Source organism: Cryptotermes secundus, unplaced genomic scaffold (assembly GCF_002891405.2).
Source record: "Cryptotermes secundus unplaced genomic scaffold, Csec_1.0 scaffold24, whole genome shotgun sequence".
In the NCBI taxonomy this organism is placed as follows: domain Eukaryota; kingdom Metazoa; phylum Arthropoda; class Insecta; order Blattodea; family Kalotermitidae; genus Cryptotermes; species Cryptotermes secundus.
In genome coordinates, this window is record NW_019718270.1 from 542,281 (window position 1) to 563,282 (window position 21,002).

The 21,002-nt window shown below is 38.6% G+C and overlaps 2 protein-coding genes across 3 annotated transcripts in view; both read left to right on the forward strand.

Annotated features, from left to right (window-relative positions):
• Positions 1-2,944: 2,944 nt before the first annotated feature.
• Positions 2,945-9,602, forward strand: LOC111867728 (60S ribosomal protein L8; the record flags this gene model as incomplete). Its single annotated transcript, XM_033753130.1, is given in 4 exon segments — positions 2,945-3,089; positions 6,708-6,849; positions 7,570-7,788; positions 9,249-9,602. Coding segments are annotated over 4 exon segments (784 nt in total), but the record flags the coding sequence as incomplete, so codon positions are not given.
• An 834-nt stretch (positions 9,603-10,436) lies between these two features.
• Positions 10,437-21,002, forward strand: part of LOC111867614 (acylcarnitine hydrolase) — a 38,598-nt gene continuing 28,032 nt past the window's right edge. For both annotated transcript variants that reach the window (XM_023857651.2, XM_023857736.2), the window contains exons 1-2: positions 10,437-10,737; positions 19,413-19,550. In XM_023857651.2, the coding sequence (XP_023713419.1) occupies positions 10,486-10,737; positions 19,413-19,550 (390 nt within the window). In that variant the 5' untranslated portion in view covers positions 10,437-10,485. The remainder of the gene's footprint in view (positions 10,738-19,412; positions 19,551-21,002) is intronic.

Below are 21,002 nucleotides of genomic sequence, written 5' to 3' on the forward strand. Positions count from 1 at the left end.
GTCGAGTAGGTCGAATGCCTTGCTATAATCTATGAAAACTACATGGTATTTCCTCGTGGATGTCTTAATGCTTCTTCAATTGCTTCTAGTAGTGCTGTGATGGCTTGTATCGTTGATCTTTGTGGCCGAAACCCAAATTGATTTTCGAGGGGATAAGTGAGTCTACTGTTGTTGTTAAACGGTCAGTTAGGATTTTGGTCAGTATCTTGAACATTGTGTTTTCTAACGCTACCCCTCGGCAGTTATTCGGGTCTTCTGGGTCTCATTTTCCCTTGTACAGTACTTTCATCAGGGATTTTCTCCAAATTTGTGGTATGGATCCAGTTTCGAGGCATCTGTTGTATAGTCCCGTTAGTGGTTTTGATATGATGTCCTTTGCTTCTTTTATATGTTCATAACATATTCCATCTGGTCCTGCGGCTTTCTTGTTTTGTGTTCTTTCTATAGCTTTTAACACTTCTGCATGTGAGATTGGCTGACATGCCCTGACGTCGTCCGTTCGGGAGCCGCTGGTGGGTGTATTTTGGCTAAGTATCTTGGTGAAATGTTGTTCACGTATCTTTATATTTACTTCTTGTGGCATTTGTTTCTTCGTTGTTTTGGTTGCCACGAACGGGTCTTTCTCGGCTTCTTCGGCTATCATTTTCCCTTCATTTTCGATGTGTTCCCTTTTCTTGCTTTTTATCAGTGCTTTGTATCTTTTTTCTGCATATTCTTTTAGTTCGTTGCTATTCTGAGTTTGTCTTGCTCTGTGTAGTGCCTCTATTGTTGCTTTTCTCATATTGTAGAATTCTGCATCGAACCATATTTTGGCCTTCCTCTCTTTGGCTGTTGGGGCAGCATTCTGTAATATTTCAGTCATCTTCCGTGCGGCATCGTCGATTTCGTTTTGTTCTATTATTTGCATGATGTCCTCTTGTTTTCCCAATATGTATTTTTGGATTCTTCTTGTTTTTCTCAGGATGCTTGTTTCTGTTTTCGTTTGCTGTTCTTTGCCTCCATATTTGAAACTTGTGCTTATCGGTAGGTGTTTCCTTAGTGGTGAAGTTAATGATGTTTCTGTTTTTTGTTCTATTTCTATCTCGTTTCCTTTCTTGAACACGAGGTCAATACAGCTGCACCCATTCGGTGCTTTGTATGTCATCACATCTGTTCTATTTGCTAGACAGAATCCTTCTTCCTGTAGTAGTTTCGTAACCTCTTGGGTTTTTTTGTCGGGTTTATCAATTCTACAGTTTATATCCCCTGCGAGTATGGCTGGTTTTTTGTGGTCTAGTCTGCTGATTGCACTTGCTATCTTCTCTATTGCATCTTCTATGTTGGTTTGGGGTGGAATATATAGACCTATTATTTCTAGGTATGTTGTTATGTGTACCACGTTGTCTTCTTTATACTCCGCTATTTTTCCCCTTATTTTGTTGTTATAAATACATGAGACTCCTCCGCTAGGTCTGCCTACTTGTTTTTGGATTGCATAAGTGTGCGTTGTGTAATATCCTGGTATGGCTGTGTATTCTGTTAGAAAGGTTTCGGTTAATACTATAATGTCATGATTTTGTGTTATTGTATCCGGGGCGTTTTGCATTATTGATTTTATTCCTTCCACATTCCACAGGAGTAAATCCAATATTCTTTTGCTGTTGGTCGTTTCTTGATTATTGCAGTCCTTAAGCGTTGAGGTCGGTGTCTTGGAATGGTCGTGAGCGAAATCGAAAGCGTTCGACTCGCACTCCTTTGGGCCAGATTTCTGGCGCTTCTACTTCGGATAGGCGATTGAAGTGGAGCCCCAGTCGGAAGGCTTTGCTTCTTCCTCTCGTTTGTATTTCTTCGCATTCGACTCCGTCTGTTATCCCGTTCTTTCTGATATAATTCTTGATTGTGTCTATTTTTGTGTTTTCTCTGAGCCTGCCTACAAAAAGCCAGGCCATTTTTACTGCAGCTTGAAGTTCTTTTTCAACTTCTTTTGTTCCATATTGTGTTGCTTCCCTCCTGGGAGGTGGGGGTGCATTTCTTTTTCTTCTTGTTTCCATTATGACGCTGTCTCTGTATGATTTTTTTTTGGTGGGTTTTCATCTTGTGTTTCTTCCCCTTCGTTGCGGTTGTGGTTGCTCTGGGGCTTTGTTGGGGGATTTGTGGCTCCGGTATTTTCCGTCCTTGGTTCCGGGTTTTTGAGTTTCTCCAGTTCAGCGGGTAGGGTGTTTACTATCTCTTCTCGGATTTTTTTCTGAAGGTCGTTCTCCATGAAGTTAAGCATTTCTTGTACTTTCTCTGCCAGTTTTATGATGGGTTCTTCTTCATTGTTTTGCTTTCGCGTAATTTGCATTTTGCATTTGCTGCACAGCCATGATAGCTTGCAGTTTTTTCTTTTCACCGTCTCGAAGGTCTCGAATTCGCTTTTGATTAGGCCACTGCATTCCTAGTGCTGCCATCTGCCACAGCATTCACACGCTATGGCGTTGTCGTTGTCTTTAACTTCCTTCCGACAGATGTCACATGTTTTTGTTTCTGTATTTTATGGTGTAGGTATCATGTTGGTGTATAGTGTGCACCCCCTGTGGTTGATATTTCGGTTCTGAACGTCACTTCCGTTTAAAATAGTGATATATCGATTATTGAAATCGATTACTTCAAATTCAGTGGCATTGGTGTCGATTGGTATTGAGCTGTATTCCGTGGTTATGTGAAGCCATGTGAATCGTTTTGGTGCTGTATGTCTGCTGTGTTGTTGTAAAGCCTTGAACTAATCTACATTTATCGATATTGTATCTTGCGATCATGTAAGGAAAGTTTAACGTAAATATAGTGTAGTTTGTGGCGCAATATATTTTGTATCACAGTTACTGTAAGACGGATGGGTTTGAAAACTATATTTTAGCAGATGCATGTTTATGTATTTCCCATATTGATTGTGCAGATGTGTATCTATCGCATATTTGCTGTTTAGAACCAAAATGGGGCGTGTTATTCGAGCACAAAGGAAGGGTGCTGGAAGTGTGTTCCGATCGCATACAAAGCACCGAAAGGGGGCACCTCGTCTTCGTGCACTTGACTTCGCAGAAAGACACGGTTACATCAAGGGAGTAGTGAAAGTAAGTACAATCTTGATATTAGATTTATTACTGAAATGTTTTGTATGACAGATTTGTTCTACTGCAATGTTACTTGGTTTCAAATAGATTAATGTGATCCCCTAAAACCAGCTTGAAGTGTTGTCTGAATAAATTTAGAATTCCTGGAGGTTAGTGGACTGTGCCGAAGTTGAAACGTTCAGTTGCATTCATAAACAGTTATTACCCACTTCTGAAGATGGTAAGGTGAAGCTTATCCTCCCTGATTTAGTTGTTGGCATTATACTCCCAAGACTCCTGTCTTAATTTTTTTAGCAGACTCCTAGGAATCTTGAAATAGGTTAGAACACCTAGATCGTCCTAATGTCCCTAAACTCACCTGTCTGTGAATTGTGATACAGAATGAGGTTTGGCTCCCCCATTCCTACTTTCTGAGGTAGTTTTTTTTGTCACATTGGGTCATGGTTGTTTGATTTAATTTAATTTGCTCATATACATTCTATCATAAGTTATGGTATAATTTTTTGGGGTGGCTCTTCTTGTGTTAACAAGGTTTTTATATTGCAAAAGAGAGTTATTAGAATTATAACAAATTCTAGGCCAAGAGAGTCTTGTAGGGACATTTTTAAGAATTTGGAAATAATGACATTCTACTCTCAGTACATATATTCATTACTTTTATACACAATTAATAATAAACATTCATTTAATTTTAGCAATGAGATTCACAAATATAAAACTAGAGCCCTCAATAATTTATATTTACCTGCAGTTAGCCTAACACAATAAAGGTGTGTACATATCAGGTATCAAAGTTTTTAATCATCTTCCTCAAACAATAAAAATGTTGGCTACTGATGAGAGAAGCTTTAAATCTGCATTGAAGAAGTTCTTATATCATTCTTTTTATTCCATGAATGAATATTATCAACATAATTGGTCATAAGTGTGTAATTTTGTGATGCACTTAATTCAGTTAATATAGGTAATTTGAATAAAATTGTATTAATTCAAGTTTTATACTGAGTTATTTTTAAATTATTTTCATTAATTATAATCTTACTAATTTTTTTTACTTTATATTATTGTCTATGTTAATCGATTAATGTAAGTGATTTTGATTATGTGACTTGTATAATTTTGTATATGTATCTTGATATATCTATTTTGAAAGGGACCATTTCCAGATCCTAGGTTTGTTACCTGTAAGGATATATGGAAAATAAAGGAAATGAATGAATATTTTCCCTTTGCATGTTTGCTTAGTTCAAAGGAAGCATTTTTATGTGTGTAACTTTATCCTATGTAACACATTCATGTGACATGTTAATCATTGTGATTCCACAAAATTGGTATAATAAAGTGATTTTTGAAGCTATGAAAATTATAGATCCATGGGAATGAGAGTTATAAATGAAATAAATCCAGTTGTAAGTAAAAGTAACTTCTTGTTTGGATATTTTGTACATTTAAAATGTGCAAGTATTTAGTATTTGCTTGCATACTTTCCACTTCCATTATTACTGGAGTTATGTCATTGCCTGTACGTGAGAAAAAGGCCATTACCTCATGTTGCTCTTTGGTAAGCCGCACACAGAGTACCTTATCCAACACACCAGCATTATGTGTGCACGGTCATTTAGCTGTGTCAGCATCGAGTCACATGTAGAGTAAGCAGAGTCCTTCAAGACTGTTGCCACGATAATGAGAATTATTGATCATTTGTTTCTTTGGCCAGTCAGACCTAACATTACTGTGTCCAGTTGTGGTAAGATACTGTATTGAACTGTACATGTTCTGAGTTCAGAATTTCATGACAGAAATGTAACAGCATGTTCGTAAATTTTTTGGGATTTGGAATTGTCTTTACCCAGTAAACTGTAGAAGATTTACAGAAAAAATGTCATTAAAACAGGTATTTTGCTCATAAAGAGTGGTATCCAGAAAGAAACATCAACCATTGTGTTCTGACACTGCCCACCCTCCAAGAAAGCCATTTGATTGTTAGTCCATAAACCATCTGAGTCAAGGAAATCTTGAAAATTCTTTCCTACAGCTCAGATTTAAGAAATTAACTGTTACAATAAGCTTTTCAGAAATATTCATTGTGGTTGGCCTGTAAAGTAAAGTAAAAGTAAAGGTATCCCTGAAACAGGCCATGGAGGCCCATAGGGTTGTGAGATGTTGAGGGTCCCACATTTTCTAGACAGTTGGCTCATAGACGGTGGTAAGGTTTGTCAGTTCTATGCGCCAGCCGCCCTTTACCCCCAGGAATATTCCTGGTACTCATTTCTGTTAAAAGAGGCTTGACCCCAGGGCCATAGTGCGGCTGGAAGGATTAGGTAAATTGAAAAAAATCCACCTCATCGGGATTTGATCCCACGACCTTCCGGCTTGTAGCTTAGTGCCTCAACCAACTATGCTACTGCATTTCTGATACTTCTTATTCACCCTTTTTCCATATTATAACCTCAGAGACACTTGGGTCTGACAGGAACTATACCTCTAATGTCTCTTTCAGGCTTGCATTGTGAAACATGGGGATCAAGGTAACATCTTGTTCTTCCATTTCATAATTGCTGCACTGATGCTATCCTGGTTACAGTTTCACCCTCCGTAGCTATCAGTATTTATGCAGACTGGAAAATGCTTTCTGTCAAGTCTTAAAGACTCCCTGCAACATTCACTCCTAATCTCCTCAGTAATGTAGTTGAATATGATATAGATGTTGATCTCTTATGTTTGAGGCACTCTGTATGAGATGGTTTTTGAAGATTAACTTGTATAAGTGCCTTCTGTGGTATTGTCAGTAAAGTATAAAATCATTGCATGTTCCAGTCTGTCATTGTACCAAATATTGGAGTCTCCAGAAATGCAAAATAATATTGTCTGGGGTTTCTCTGTAATGCCCACCACAATAAATGGCCCCCATGCCCTGCTTAGACCTCAGATTCTAAACATTACTTTGTATGTGCAGTTCACTATAACTCTTTGTCTCACAAAATAAAGTCAACAAAATATTTAGGAATGAAAAGCACGAGAAGCCTTCCTGAACACTTTTCATTCATTCACCTGTGGCCCACTCCTACAAGAGAAAGGTATTTTTGCCAGAAAGTAATTGTCTGTAAGAGGTGTCAAGTAATCTCTGGGCATGGTTGATTTTGTTCCTCATTGCCCAAAACACTGTTGCTAAACTGAGGATAATCTTTCGCAAGAACTAAAATTATGCGTTCAGAATTATTAGAAGAAACACTATGATCACTTTTAAAATTGTCAACAGATCTTGGTACCTTGTTCTTGATTTGAAACACAAGCCATATTGGTAAGATACCCTTGAACGACACATTTTATAATTAAAACTAATGTTGAAGGTATTTCAGGTAAGTTTTCTGGAACAGAAACAAATAGCACCTCAAAAGAAAGTTCGCAGAACCCACAGACCCAGTTAGCTTAGCTACTTAACAGTAAATTAAGGAAATATTACTGGTTATATTAAAGCATTAATTGTTCTGTTAGAACATGTTATACATCTACTTTATGGACTCATGCGAACTCTTTTGGCCTTGAAAGTACTAAATTTACTTGTACTACACATACCAGTTTTATATTTAATGAGATATGTTGCATATCAATTGACAGGACATTATCCATGACCCTGGACGCGGTGCTCCATTAGCTCTGGTTCATTTTCGTGACCCATACCGTTTCAAGACACGCAAGGAGCTGTTTATTGCACCTGAAGGGATGTACACAGGCCAGTTTGTGTACTGTGGAAAGAAAGGTAAAGAAATTATATTGGTTTATCATCCTGTTGGGAAAATAATGAGACAATTTATTTTAGGTTTGTATCTTTTTGGCAGCATTTTAGATTTTTCTTTTTGTACATTTTAAGTAAATTGAGAATGTTTTTGAGGTAATTTAACTTTATTCGTTCTAAAGCTCTTTAAACTTCTCAGTGTATACTGCATACTCAGTTTAACTGGATCCACTCAGCCCAGCGGCCACTAATTGGCCTATTGTACTTGCCCTGGGTGATTATGATGATGGAGAATTTGGTGGAATGAAGATTGGCAGGGGAAACCGAAGTACTTGGAGAAGACCCGCCCCAGCATCACTTGACCAGACCCGGGATCAAACCTGGGCTGCCACGGTGGGAAGCCAGTGACTAACCACTTGAGCTGTGGTGCAGCATATCAGTGTATAAGTAATCATCACCATTTGGTCTTCAAATCTAGAAAATTGGAAAGCCCACATTCCTATTACGGAGACCTCAATACCTACAAATCTTATGTTCTTAATGGCCTGTTTAGATAATGTAAATTGATAATACATCGGTAGAGTGAAATTTGGAATATGATTTTGTGCACTGGATTCATACGCATTACTTCTCTTCCTCCTCGTTGCTTCTGCTGTCATTGCCACTGCCACCACCACACTGAATAAATCAAGCTATGGCATTTTTAATAAGCACATTACAATATTGTTTTATTGTCCTTTAAAGCAAATCTTCAGATTGGAAATGTAATGCCTGTTGGCAGTATGCCAGAAGGCACTATTGTATGCAACCTTGAGGAGAAGACAGGTGACCGTGGCCGACTGGCTCGTGCCTCTGGTAATTATGCTACTGTGATTGCTCATAACCCTGATACAAAGAAGACTCGTGTCAAGTTGCCATCTGGGGCAAAAAAGGTGATGCCCTCAAACAACAGAGCTATGGTTGGTAAGTAATGCTTTCGTTATGTCTGGAAGGATTGGTGTACAAACAGTAATACAGGTGTAATATAGCATACAAACGGGACAGTGGCATATCTGGGGACTGAAAAGCCAGTAATAAATGGGTACATTTGTTCCATAGTTTAATTTTTAACTGTGTTGTTGACATCACAAACTCAGTTTTGTTGGAGTGGGGACTATCTCTTATCATACTGAAATCAGACACTTTTGTCAGCTGGTGTGCTCTGCAGCTTTGAAGGAACATGAGCCTGATTGCTGTAGCAAATTGGAATATCTGTCTGTTTTGAATGGTACACCCTGTGTAATCTATAGAAGGGACCTGGAATCTCTAAATTTATTGAAGTTAATAGAAATGCACTGGTCATATTCATGGTAATACCAGCAGGTATGGGAGGGAGTGGAAGGCAGAAGCTATGGTGGATAGTCTGTATGGATTGGGATGTAAAGATTGTTGTGGAAGGAAACTAGAAATTTGTGTTACATTCTGTAAAGCGGCCTCTGTAGTCTAGGGGTAACGTTCCCTCCTCATGACTCAAGGTACGCGGGTTCAAACCTGGCAGAGGTCATGGAATTTTTAAGGGTGGAAAAATTCAGGGAACAAGTCCTCCGGGAGGGACTTCAAGCCATGGGTTCCGTATCGTAGATTTACGGCCCATAAAAGATCCTCATGTCTCTAGGAGACCTCTGAGCTAAATTAGGCAAAAAGTTTCCTGCCCAAGTAGTTACCAATGCCTCGTAGATGGAAGTATTAGGTACCGAAGGCCGACCTCGTTGGCTGAATGGGGCTAATAGCACACACCAGTACCAGTAGGGTATGGCGACTGGTAGAATATCAAAGGGGGATGTACAATAGATCAACAACTGGTCGCGGTGCATGGGGAAACCCACCCCCTCCAATAATAATAATACATTCTGTAACATAAACTGCTTTATGAAGGAGAGTCAGTAAATAGGTCACAAATGGAAATAAAACAGCTGTAATGGACATAATAGGTTTTCTATGTGTATTGCTAGGTAACAGGTAGCAAAAGGATATTCTTAAGAAATGTTTCCTTTTTATGGTGGGAAGCGTTTGTCACGTAAATTGGTTTGCATCTGGGTCGAGAAGTTCTTTCTAGAACATTCGAAAGTTGCAGATGATGCCCAACCAGGTGCGGAATTGACTGAGACAACAGTCAACAATATTTTATGCTTCAGGTTTCAGTTCACTGGTAAAGTGATGACACAAGTGTACTTGTATTGATGGTGGAGGAGGATATGTCAGGAAACAAATATTTTTCCCAGGTTGGTAATCACGTTATATGTTTTATATCAGTTTGTGACCTATTTACTGACTCTCCCTCATATCAGGATGCTGTTGTGATGACTGCTTTTAATTATCATATAATATTTCCTGTGAAAATAGGAACTGGGATTGTCTCCAGTTGTCACATTTGTGTTTTTAAGGTATTGTTGCTGGTGGCGGAAGAATTGATAAGCCAATTCTGAAAGCTGGACGTGCATACCATAAATACAAGGCTAAGCGCAATTGCTGGCCTAAAGTACGAGGTGTGGCTATGAACCCTGTGGAACATCCTCATGGTGGTGGTAACCATCAGCACATTGGCAAAGCCTCCACTGTTAAGAGAGGAACCAGTGCTGGTCGTAAGGTTGGTCTTATTGCTGCAAGAAGAACTGGCAGAATTCGTGGTGGAAAAACTGATACCAAGAAGGGAGATGATTAGATTGACAGATCATGTATTGTGTACTTGAATATGTATCATTGGTTTGGTTAATATATTTGAGAATACAGTAATTTGATGTTGTGTTATTTTAATTGCACCAGTCCTTATGATTGTAGTTTCATTTACCAAAAATAACAGTGCTGTAACAGTAAGCAAAGAAGAGGTACTTTATTTGTCGGAACACTTGTGTGAAGTTACCATGGACTGCCTTGCTCCATTGCTGCTGCATGGTGGAGTGAGAAGATGCATGTGTGGTTTGTTATATTTGGTATTTGTTACTTTCCACACTACTTTACCTATCTTATCAACCCTGTTTAACCAAGGAAGTGCCTGAGCCACTTGAACAACTGATGGCTCTTGAAGAAGGGTTCCTCTCCTTGGAGTTTATGATGGTAAATCTATACAAGGATAATTGCACAGTAATGAGTCAGGGGTTACATTTATTCTGGCTGCCTTTATGTATTAGTGCCTAACATATAATCTGAATGTTGTCATATTCATTGCATGGAGTACAGGTCATGAAAGATTGTTATTTTAAATTCTTTGTCATTAATGTAAATTGAAGGTTCATTACTGTGAACCTCACTCTGGATCCTACCATGAGTGAACTGAATCAACTGCTCCATCATACTGTTTCTTTGAGATCCATTTTAATATTATCCTCCCACTTATGCCCAGGTCAGCTTAGGACACATTTTTGTGTGTATATTTTTTTTATTGGTATTCTGAATGAAGTACAAGGAAGAACTTAATGTATTAGCTTTCATATTGGGCAATTTTTATTTACATTGAGTTTCAGTGTGGTTTTGTCATTATGTGTGTTCCATTTGTAGTGGCAACACCTCATCTTTATCATGAATGCTATTTCGGTGCTGGTGAACCAAGAGCTGGCTACTCTGTTGAGTGCTGACTGAACTAGCATCACTTATCAATGTGGTGTAATCATTCCAGTGCTGAAGATGGCCTGTTTGCAGCTTCTTGCAATAATACTTATTGCGTTGCTTATACCAAGGACTGTTGCAAATAAGCGAGTGAAACGAATTGTTGGTGGCAGGCCAGCAGCTGTTGCACCTGAAGATGATCCTGTTGTGTTTGTGTTTTTGCATGATCATACTGCAAAAGTTTATGGCACCAGAGATGGACGTGATGGATATTACAATTTCTGGGGAATCAGATATGCTGAACCACCTGTAGGAAGGTTTAGATTCCAGGTCAGAAAATTCCTAATTATCCCTCTGCTCCTAATATATTACAGAATGAACACAGATTATCTTTACAAATTTAATGTAAAATAAAAAGACAGATGAGATATACAGGGTTTGCAGCATCTAAGAAAAGAACTTGGAAATTTTATTGGCTGTTTTTAAACATACTCAGCAGGCATGAAATGTCTAAACAACATTTGATGACTGCCTACATGCATCGCAACATTTCCAAAATCAGCAGGTTCAGTAATGATAGCAGTTTTCTCTAAATTTTTTATTTTGGACACTAGAGTTCAGGTTGCAGTTACAGAGTGCCAAGCATATCAAGATAATTGGTGGGTGTTACAGTCCTGTCAGCAAAGGAGGAAGGGCTGTGTGTAACAGTCCACAGACATTCACTTTTGGACTAATGTTTCTATACAGCAGAATGATACTTTATCTGAGAATGTGAACCTGTTTAAGAATTTATTGTTGTCTAGTATCTGAAACATGGAAGTTGAAACTTTCATTCAGAGTTCCTGTAACAGGTGGTGCCAACATCATATGTGTCTGTCATTTCTGTATGTATTACTGTTCACTCTGTACAGTGCAGTATAATTAAAATGTTCCCGCCTGCAGCTTCTGATGTAAGTAAAACATGAGAATCCCTCATTTATAATTTAAAAGGGAAAAACTCAGCTGAAGGACTATGCTAGTGACAAATGAAATAGGCAGAGAGTAGGTATTTCAGTAGGGTAGTATTTAAGGAAAAGTATTCCAGATATGTGGTTCTCACAATAGTGGTTATGAAGATTTCTGTCATCTTGAATATAATGTTGTATAGTCTGTTGAAAGTCAATGTTTCTGAGGAACACGTCAGCTTCAGGGTCGTAGAATAAGCCTAGCATGAAACCAGCATGAAGCAAAGCAAGCACTGCTCTCCTGAAAATGTATTATCAGATCCCATAAGACTGGACAGAGATTAAAATTACTTAGTTCTGGTTCAGAATCATGTCTGTTCTAACAGGATTGAGATAACAATTTTTGCTTAAGTTTATATGCCAGTATGCTAGTCCATGCTGTATATATTTTGTAATGCTAGCCATGCCATAAAAGCAAGGTGGACCCAAGTGTTGTGTGGACATATGTTAATGTAACTTCATTAATTTAGAAACACATGATTGAAATCATTCACCAGGATTTGAATTCATTATAGACTCTTGGTATTAGCTGAGAGGAATTTCGTTATTAGAAAGCTGTTATGAAACTGTCTAATTCTGTTTTTGAAGGATTTTGGAACTGTAAAACTGCTTAATTTTGAATTATTTTGAAGCCTTTGAAAATAATCCTCATTCTTAAAGATATCTTGTGACTATAGGACCATGATGTAATTTTAGTTATTTGGTTGACCTTGTGTTAGATAATATTTAGTGCTAAACTAAAGGAATTTATGCTGGCTCACTAATCATAATATTGCTGCCTATTTATTACTGCCCATGTTTCCTGATTAATACCCATAAAAACACTGGGGCTCAGCTAGTTAGCAGATATGACCATTTTGGTGGTTTCAGTCTGTATAGTAGGAAAAATGTCTAAAATGCTGGTGATATATGAGCAATAGTGTGTTCTAGCATCATGTAGGCTATAGCTACATCCAATGGCAAATATACAAGGTATGGTCGATTGACCGAGGTCAGTTAAACAGATTATGAACTTTAACATAAAATAAATAATTTCAACCTCAGACTTCACTGCCTTTCACGTTTGAAGCCCCCAGAGTAGAATCCAGGGCACATTGAAAGTCAGGAATGTAGTCATAATTAAAGAAATTTCATGCATGTAAACTGCATGTAATGTGAATGAATTGAAAGGGTAGAGCTTTATAAAAATGTAGTTGCTTGCTTTTGGAAACATTTGGAGTGGAATCCAGGCCACTTAGAGAAATATAAATGTACCCATAATTATCAGCCATTGGTAATTTTGTAAGTTTTACAGCTTTCACATTGAGCAAAGGTACTAAAATTTTCTTAAGCAATCAGTCATGTCAATATTGAGTTAAAGAAAATTCAGAGAACATCAGTCGGCTGATATGGTGAATGATGACGTGTTGCTGATTATATATATAAATAAGTCAAATCAATGTCTCAACCTCTCAGTGTCCTATGTGGAAGGAGGGTGGAGTCGAATTGTGCAGTCACCCATCTGTATAGCTTGTCACCATGCCACTTAAAGCTGTCCTTGTTTGTCACTTACTTTGTCTTCTTTATAGGCTGGTATTCCCTTTGTGTTTGTTTGTCTGATCTGTTGTATGCACTGGGGTGAGCTATAAATCTGATGCAGGAGTCCCATGCTTTGCTAAGTTTTAATACTCACCATTCCTTCCTCATATTAATCTGTAGGAAAATTTAATATGAAGGCAGTCCACAATCCAAAACATCAGGTTTCATGTACCAACTTGTCAGAGAGGCAGTAGAAATAATATCACTTACTTACTCATGGAGCTGAGCCCCTCTTGAGGAGCTGCCAATTCTGCAGCTACTCAAGAATTTACCAGCATTTTGTGGAACCCGAAGGTTCATTACCATGTTCACAAGAGCCCTCCACTGGTCCCTATCCTGAGCCAGATCTATCCAATCCATACCATCCCATCCTATCTCTCTTAAGATCCATTCTAATATTGTCCACCCACCTACGCCTTGGTCGTCCCTGTGGTCTCTTTCCTTCTGGCTTTCCCACCAATATCCTTTGAAATAATATCACACCTGAACAAAAACAGAGGAAGAATTTTTGCAATACATGTGGTTTCTAATTGACTTTTTAAGCGTTGGACCAACAGAGGGGACATCATCATGGAAATTATGATGTTACTTAAATACACTGGAATCCCAAATTAATGTTTCTTGATTTAAGGGTTTCCTTTATTTAGTGTTCATTTTCAATGAACCCAAGTCAATAATTGTAGTATTAAAATATTCCTTGCTTGAGCCTACAAATTCACTACTCCCCAAAAGAGTCTTAAATGGAATCTTCACTTAATGAAAAGTTTTTCCTTATGGTTTAATTAATTTAGTGCATTTCATTTATCCAAACTGATAGGGTGAGAACACTCATTGCAATATCTAAGTTAGCTACCCCAAGATAACAGTATGATTTGAGTCTATTTGCCTTGGCTGTGTTATCTGTTATACATCCGGACGAGGACATCCTGAGTTTGTATTATCATTATCATTTGCATGTGTCCTGTTTTATAACAAGCACTGCAGGACCCTGTCTACTTTACTGGGAAATGACCAAGCAGGCTAGTGTAGCAGTAATGCTCTAGACTTGTATCTGTAGAAATCTCAGCAGGGATACTTGCTATCCTGACAAGTAAATTCTGAGGTAGAACCTAGATCAAACCATGACCACTTCCTCTGAAATCCTTTCCAATTCATTATTTACCAGTCTTAATGTCTGATGTTATAGAGCAGGGGTGGCCATATTTGCTGAACATGAGTTGCATATGAGTGGGAGCTGCAGACAGCAGATTGGCTGGCATAGGTGTTTAGAAATATGCCTTCCATGCAGCAGATTAATTATATTTAAATCATGTATAAACAAGAAGTTTTGGTGAGAACTGATTGTCTATTTTCCTTTCACTACGTATTGAGTATTTGATACAACATGGGCTCTGTGTATTTATTGCTGCAGGAACACATTTATTGAACATTGCCTAGTGATGATAAGGGGAGTACATAAACACAGGCACACACACAGCAAGATGATCTTTAAGTCTACTTTTGTTTTTTCAAAATAAGGAAGCAGACTAAAAAGAGATTTTTTGCATGAGCCACATACAGCTTGTGAGCCATAATTTCGTTGTGTCTCGTATATGATCAGAGCCACAGTACTGTATAATAAACCAGAAGAAAATCAGAGCAAGATATTAACTGTATGATTCATGTCATATCATTTTTACTTACACTGAAACCATTGAATAGGGTTCATACTTTGTAAATAGAGAAAGAACCTCTTTTAAATTCTGTGACATGTAAATGACATGCCCTGTTACACAGTAACAAATCATGTTTTATGGTGTCGCATAAATCACATATAGTCTGTCTTGGTGGAACTGGTACTTTATTGAGGAAAAAATAAGCCTTTAGACTGATGTGCATAGCAAACCCCCTCTTTCTCCCCCCCACCCCAAAATAACTGAGATCTTATCTAATAAAATAATTTGTATGTTGAAACATGTACATTTACTTTAAAACAAGGAAGACTGATTACATATGAATCTATCCTTTAAATGAAATTACTGACTTCCAACTGAGGAAAATAGCAGGTACACTGATGTACATGTAAGTGGCCTGCATTTGACTTCCAAAAGTAAACAAGTAAGTAAAGGTCCATTTTCTTTATCCTTTTGCATTACACATTAATTACACTAGCATGAGATTTCAAGCTGCATATTGTGACTAATGCTCTCTTTCTAGACACCCTGAAGTTAAATCTGAAGTCATCCCTTATTATCAAAGTATCCGCCAATAATGAAACAGTTTAAAAGACATTAGGAATATGTTTCACACTAAAATGTATTTCAACACTTTTTGATGTTAAAATCATTACATGTCAATAGGACATTAAAAGCAGCTTCTATGCATTAAAAGTGATAATCCAATTTTCTAAAATGTCTTTAGTCATATATTTGTTCTAATTTTCTACATGTTTCGGCCACATGGGCCATCATCGGGTAATTTTCCTTCTTTTGGGAGACCACTGCACTGTATACTTGTTCGCTGTACTTCCATGCACGTCCATTTTAGCACTATATCATGATCAGAATGCCGTCGTTGCACACTATTGTGGCGGTGGTAGTTTTGGTGTGTCACACATATCACTAGTGGGGTCTACCTGTGTACGCAGTACAGAGTTTGTGACTAACAGTGACATGGTTTTCGTTCACCATCCTCCCTACTTGCCAAACATAGCCCCTTGTGATTTTGCTTTGTTTCCCGAATTGAAACTGAAGGGACAACATTTTGAAACAGTGTCTAACAAACAGTATTCGACAGCATTGAGGAAAATGATTTCCACAGTGCTTTTGAAGCGAGGGGGGGGGATGGGCTCGCTGAATACTTTCCCAAGGAGTCTATTTTGAAGAAGATGGCAGCCAAAATTGAGAAAGTTAAGTTGTCATTTCTTTTTTGAACTAGTCTGGGAATTTACCAGTACACCTTGTAGGTAACCACCGGGGTTCAGTCATGAGCTGTTGCTGTTAGAAGCTGGTAGCTGAGGCCGGAGATAGTTTGGGAACCCAGAGGACGGAGAACATCCGCCATTGGAAGCCGTTATCAAGCAACGGCTAGTGAAGAGTGTAGCAGACTGACAAGACCTATTGTGTCCTATAGTCATTTGTGGAGTGTGTACAACAATAAAAACATCCTTACTTGTAGTCACGAGCTGTGAGCATTCAATTAATCTGATTACCAATCCAAACCCTGTCTGAAGTCACAGTCACGTGACAACTGGTGTCAAGTGAGATTGGATTGAGCAAACCAAAAAGATTGAATTGAGTTAATTGCTGGACTTGGTGAACTATGCATCATTGAATAACAGATAATTATGGTGGATTTTGAAAGTCTGCTAGGCATGATGGAACAGATAGCCAAGATAGAAGATAATCAGGAAGCCAATATGAATGACTGGTGGGAAAGGAATAAGGCCTGCTGTAAAGCGATGGAGACATGGAGAGATGAAGGCAGAGACAGATGTGGAGCGAGAGGAGATGAAGACCTGTCGAGAAGGGGCGGGGACCTGTCTGAAGAAGGAGGAAAATCCAGAAGAGGTAGAGACCATTGCGGAGCGCTGGGATGCCCATAACGAAAAGGCCGCAGTGGAGGCTAACGGAGTGCAGGAAGACCAATATGGGGACGGGCATCTGGCCCTGAGGCGCCGCTGATGGTCATAGAAATGGACCAGGGCAACGGTGGGCCCTGGCAGAAGTTGGTTGCTTCTAGCGGACAGTTTACCCGCTGTGCCGTGCTTGCATTGGTTAAGGCCCACAGTCATAAAGACAGACGATCAAGGAAAGATGATAGAAGGGCCCGAAGTGCAACAATGGAGTAAAGGGCCAAGTGGCAAAACGATCTTGAGGAAGGAGAGGATATTTGGCAGGATCTTCAGGAAAGCTGTAGAGCTGGAGACCGAGAAGCAAATAGTCGGGATTTCGACTGGGCTATGGGAAGTGAGTGACTGGTCATTGTGGAGGGGTGGTCAATACCCTCCTAAGCAAAAGAAGAAACATCAAAACATAGCCTTTGGAAAGGTACAAAGATGATGGTGGTACACTTGGACTGGCTCGCACCCTATCAGGGAACTGCTCTGGATGAGCAGACTTAAGGGGGGAGCAGTTGGAAAGTAATTACCATTAGAACCGAGGCATGGGGAAGGAAGATGATGCCAATCACGGACATCACAAACACAGCCCTCGGATAAGAAGAAATGGCGGTATGCCTGTAAGCTGTTTGGTAAAAATAGCCTTAAGGAAAGGGCAGTGTGACATGTAGACCCGTTGCTAGGCAACATCCATGAAATAAGCAACAGTGGAACAGAGGAATTGTGTTTCCTGCAATCCATGTCAAGATGTTATAAGTAGGACAAGTTAGTAGTCAGTCAGTCAGTTTGTTGGTGAGTGAGTGAGTGAGTTAGATAATGCTGGGGTTTAGCTGTTGTGAGCTGTTGCTGCTAGAAGCTGGTAACTGTGGCTGGGGATAGTACAGGAACCCAGAGGAAGGGGAACATCCATCTTTGAAAGCCGCTAGCAAACAACAGCTAATAAAGACTGAAACAGACTGAGAAGACATAATGTGATGTGTGAAGTGTGTAGAACAGTGAGAGCATAACCCTTACTTGTAGTTAGGAGTTTAGTAAATTTGATTACCAATCCAAAGCCCATCTAGAGTCAGAGTCACATGGCAATATATTCACAGGCTATGCAGAAACTTGGATCACTGTCACTCATTTATAATATTTTGAATATCAGTGCTGGAAGGCAGTGTCAGCTATATAGTGCTCTAGAAGTTACTTTACTATTGGCTACAGAATGCCTGGGTATTCAAAATCATATGAGTTGTGATGTATCTGGTTACCAAACTGCCCTCATGTAGGCTTTATTGTGGTAAATTAATTCATTTGAAAATTAGATATAGAAAGATGTTAAATACTGAGATTAATGTATATGCATGTTTTATCTCTGAAAATACCTTACACGTTTCACTGACTTTTGATACTGAAGGCCTACACTAAATTTGTGGGAAAAATTCAATTTTGGTTTGTATTGGTCCAGTATAAGCCCTGCTTTATATACAGCTCATATTTTTTCTATGGATATTCTCAAAATGGCTGATTATACAAGAAAGCTGGTATTTGGCATAAAATATGAATAGAAATCTACAGCTTTAGTAAAATATAGTGAATGTTCAGTGAATATTAAGGGTAAATACTTTCTGATTGCAGTGTATTGTAAATAAAGGTAAAGTTATCCCTGTGCTCAATGAATTAAGCACTGCACCATGGAGGTGTATGGGCGAGTTTGTATAGATCCACATTATCTTGACCTCAGCACTAGCTGGAGGTGAGTGGTCAGCTTCACACCTTGCCACTTTAGCCCTGGGGAAAGAGCCCCCGGTACCCATTGGATAGGAGGTTGGTTGGACCCCAGACCCAGTCTGGACAATTTGGAGAAGAGAAAATTCTTGATCCTACTGGGACTCGCACTCTGATCCCTCATTCGTCCAGCCTGTAGCCACCTGGTATATTGACTGAGCTGTCCTAGCTTGGCCATGTATTGTATGGATTATAATTACTTGTACAACAAGAAATCTGAATCTTTAATAATCCATAGATGTGTATGTACAATATATGAACATAATGTATACAAAATTGCAAAGAACAGTTTCCATTATTGAATTACTTGTATTACTCCTTTCTGTAACTCATGTACTGTATTATTTAATCATGAAATGGGACAAATTTCACATAACAAGGACTGTTTTAGAATGTGATAAGTGATAAATAATAAAAGGGTAACAGAAAAATTTGGAGGAACTTTTGTCAGAACTAATACTCGTTATAATTAGAATATCATTTTCTCTTCTTTTCATTCAGATGACATACTACATGACCTGGCATCTAATCACTAGAAGCAGTGCAGGGAACAACATGCACTTATCTGAATTTAGTCTTGACTTGTTATCTTATGACTGCCGTTGATTTCTGCCATAGAAAGTGCTCATAAGAGGCTAGGAAGTCATGACAAATAATGAGACAAAATGTTGCAGTCAGGAGGTGGTGTATCAACTTTTCACAGTGGACCTGATACCATAATGCATATATTTATGTCTGTAATATAAATTTGGCTGACATGCTGACTTAAAATAAATAACTTACAAATTCAGCCCGACTGTTAAAAGTGTTGAAGTTTTCACTGCAGTGATTGTTCCCACTGTGGTCTTCTGGATTGTGACACCAGCTAGTCTTTGCTCCTGAAGATGGAGGCAGCATATTCCTTCAAACCATTGTTATTTACCTTGTGTCACAACCCAGAAGGTCATAATCTGAACATTCCATCTCATTATTCCACTTTCTGGTAGTGTTTATCACATGTACCAAAGGATTTTTTTTTGTTTCTGTTGTTAAGGTTTGGTTTATTCTGATTACAGCGACCAAAAAAACTGCAACTGGCAGGTGATGTCAATGCAACTAGAGCAGGTCCTCCATGCCCTCAGCCAGATCCTCTGAACAAAACAGCTGTTATAGGCAGTGAGGATTGTCTCTTTCTTAATGTCTTCACTCCTTCAGTAGGTATAAAATATATGCTGTAATCTTACCCATAAAGGAAATCATAATAAATTAAGGTTGTGGCCTTCCCTCCATTTAACATTTATCCTGATGACCTCCTGAGGGAAAGAAAAGACTAAAGTAATCAGGAATTAAAACAAGAGAAGGAACATATTTCAAAATTTTACTATTCACAGATTACACAGGTCTGCAAAAATATATTTTTTTTTCAGCTGCATGGAATATTTTTGGTAACCTTTATGTTTTCTAGGAAGCTGAATCCAAAAATGACCTCAATTTCCCCCTATCATGTACGATTTTTTGGAAAATAATAGGGGTTTACAATAAAAATCATAACAGCAATGAAAAAAAAACACTAATTTTATTACATTGAACTAAACATATTATTTCTCATAATTAAACAAAATATTCCTTCACGATATATTTAACATTCTGTGTTCAGTCTTTTTGCCTGTGAAACCTTTTCTTCTTCTCTTTGATGCTTCTCCGAACACGCTTTCGCTTTCCATTTTCCGTTTCCCGCTTGATCATCCAGCAGCAGTCAGCTAGCATATTCGCATTCCATCTTCCTTGGTAGCATCTTTCGATATCATGGACATCCTGGTGAAATCGTTCACCCTGCTCTTCACTATAGCCTCCCAAGTTTTCGGGAAAGTAGTCGACATGGGCGTGTAAGAAATTAACTTTTAAGCTCATCTTGCAGCCTTGAGCTTTATATGCAGCCAACATGCGTTGTACATTGGTTTTGTAGAGAGGGTCTTTAGTGTTCCCCAAAAACTTGTGCACTACTATGTCTTTGAAGGAGTCCCATGCTTCTTTTTCTTTTTCTCCCATTTCCCTCTTTGGAGAAAAACTGAGTGAATTCCTTCTCTCGGTGCCTGTACCATGAGAATGATGTTCCAGGTGACAGCAAGTTTTTATTTTTTAGTCTTGACCCTAGCAATTCGGCTGCATCTTTGGAAAGGCCTAAATCTCTAATTAAGTCATTGAGCTCACTCTGAGAAAAAGGTTGGGGTCCCTCATTAACAGAAAAATCTGAGCTGGATTCATCCTGGGGTGGTAATATAGTTCCGTCCTCCGAATCACTCTGTATATCATCCAAACTGGAAGGTGGGAGGGGAACTGGTATTTAAGAGCTATGAGGCACTGGACGAATAGCTGAATTAAGGTTTGGCTAAGATATTTCCTTTTATTTTTTGTATGAAAGCCTTTCATATCTACCGAACAGAAATAACAACCAGTCGTGTGGTTTTGTTCCTCATGCCACATCAGAGGAATTCCAAAACGAAATGAGTTTTTCTTACCCTTAAACCACAAATGAAGATCTTCCTCGCACCCTCTACACACCTTGTGAGGAGCCCAAGGTTTGTCTTGATCCCCAAGTTTCAATTTGAAATAAGCAAAATACACTTTCTTCACAAAATCACTTATGTTTCTTTGTTGACTTTTAA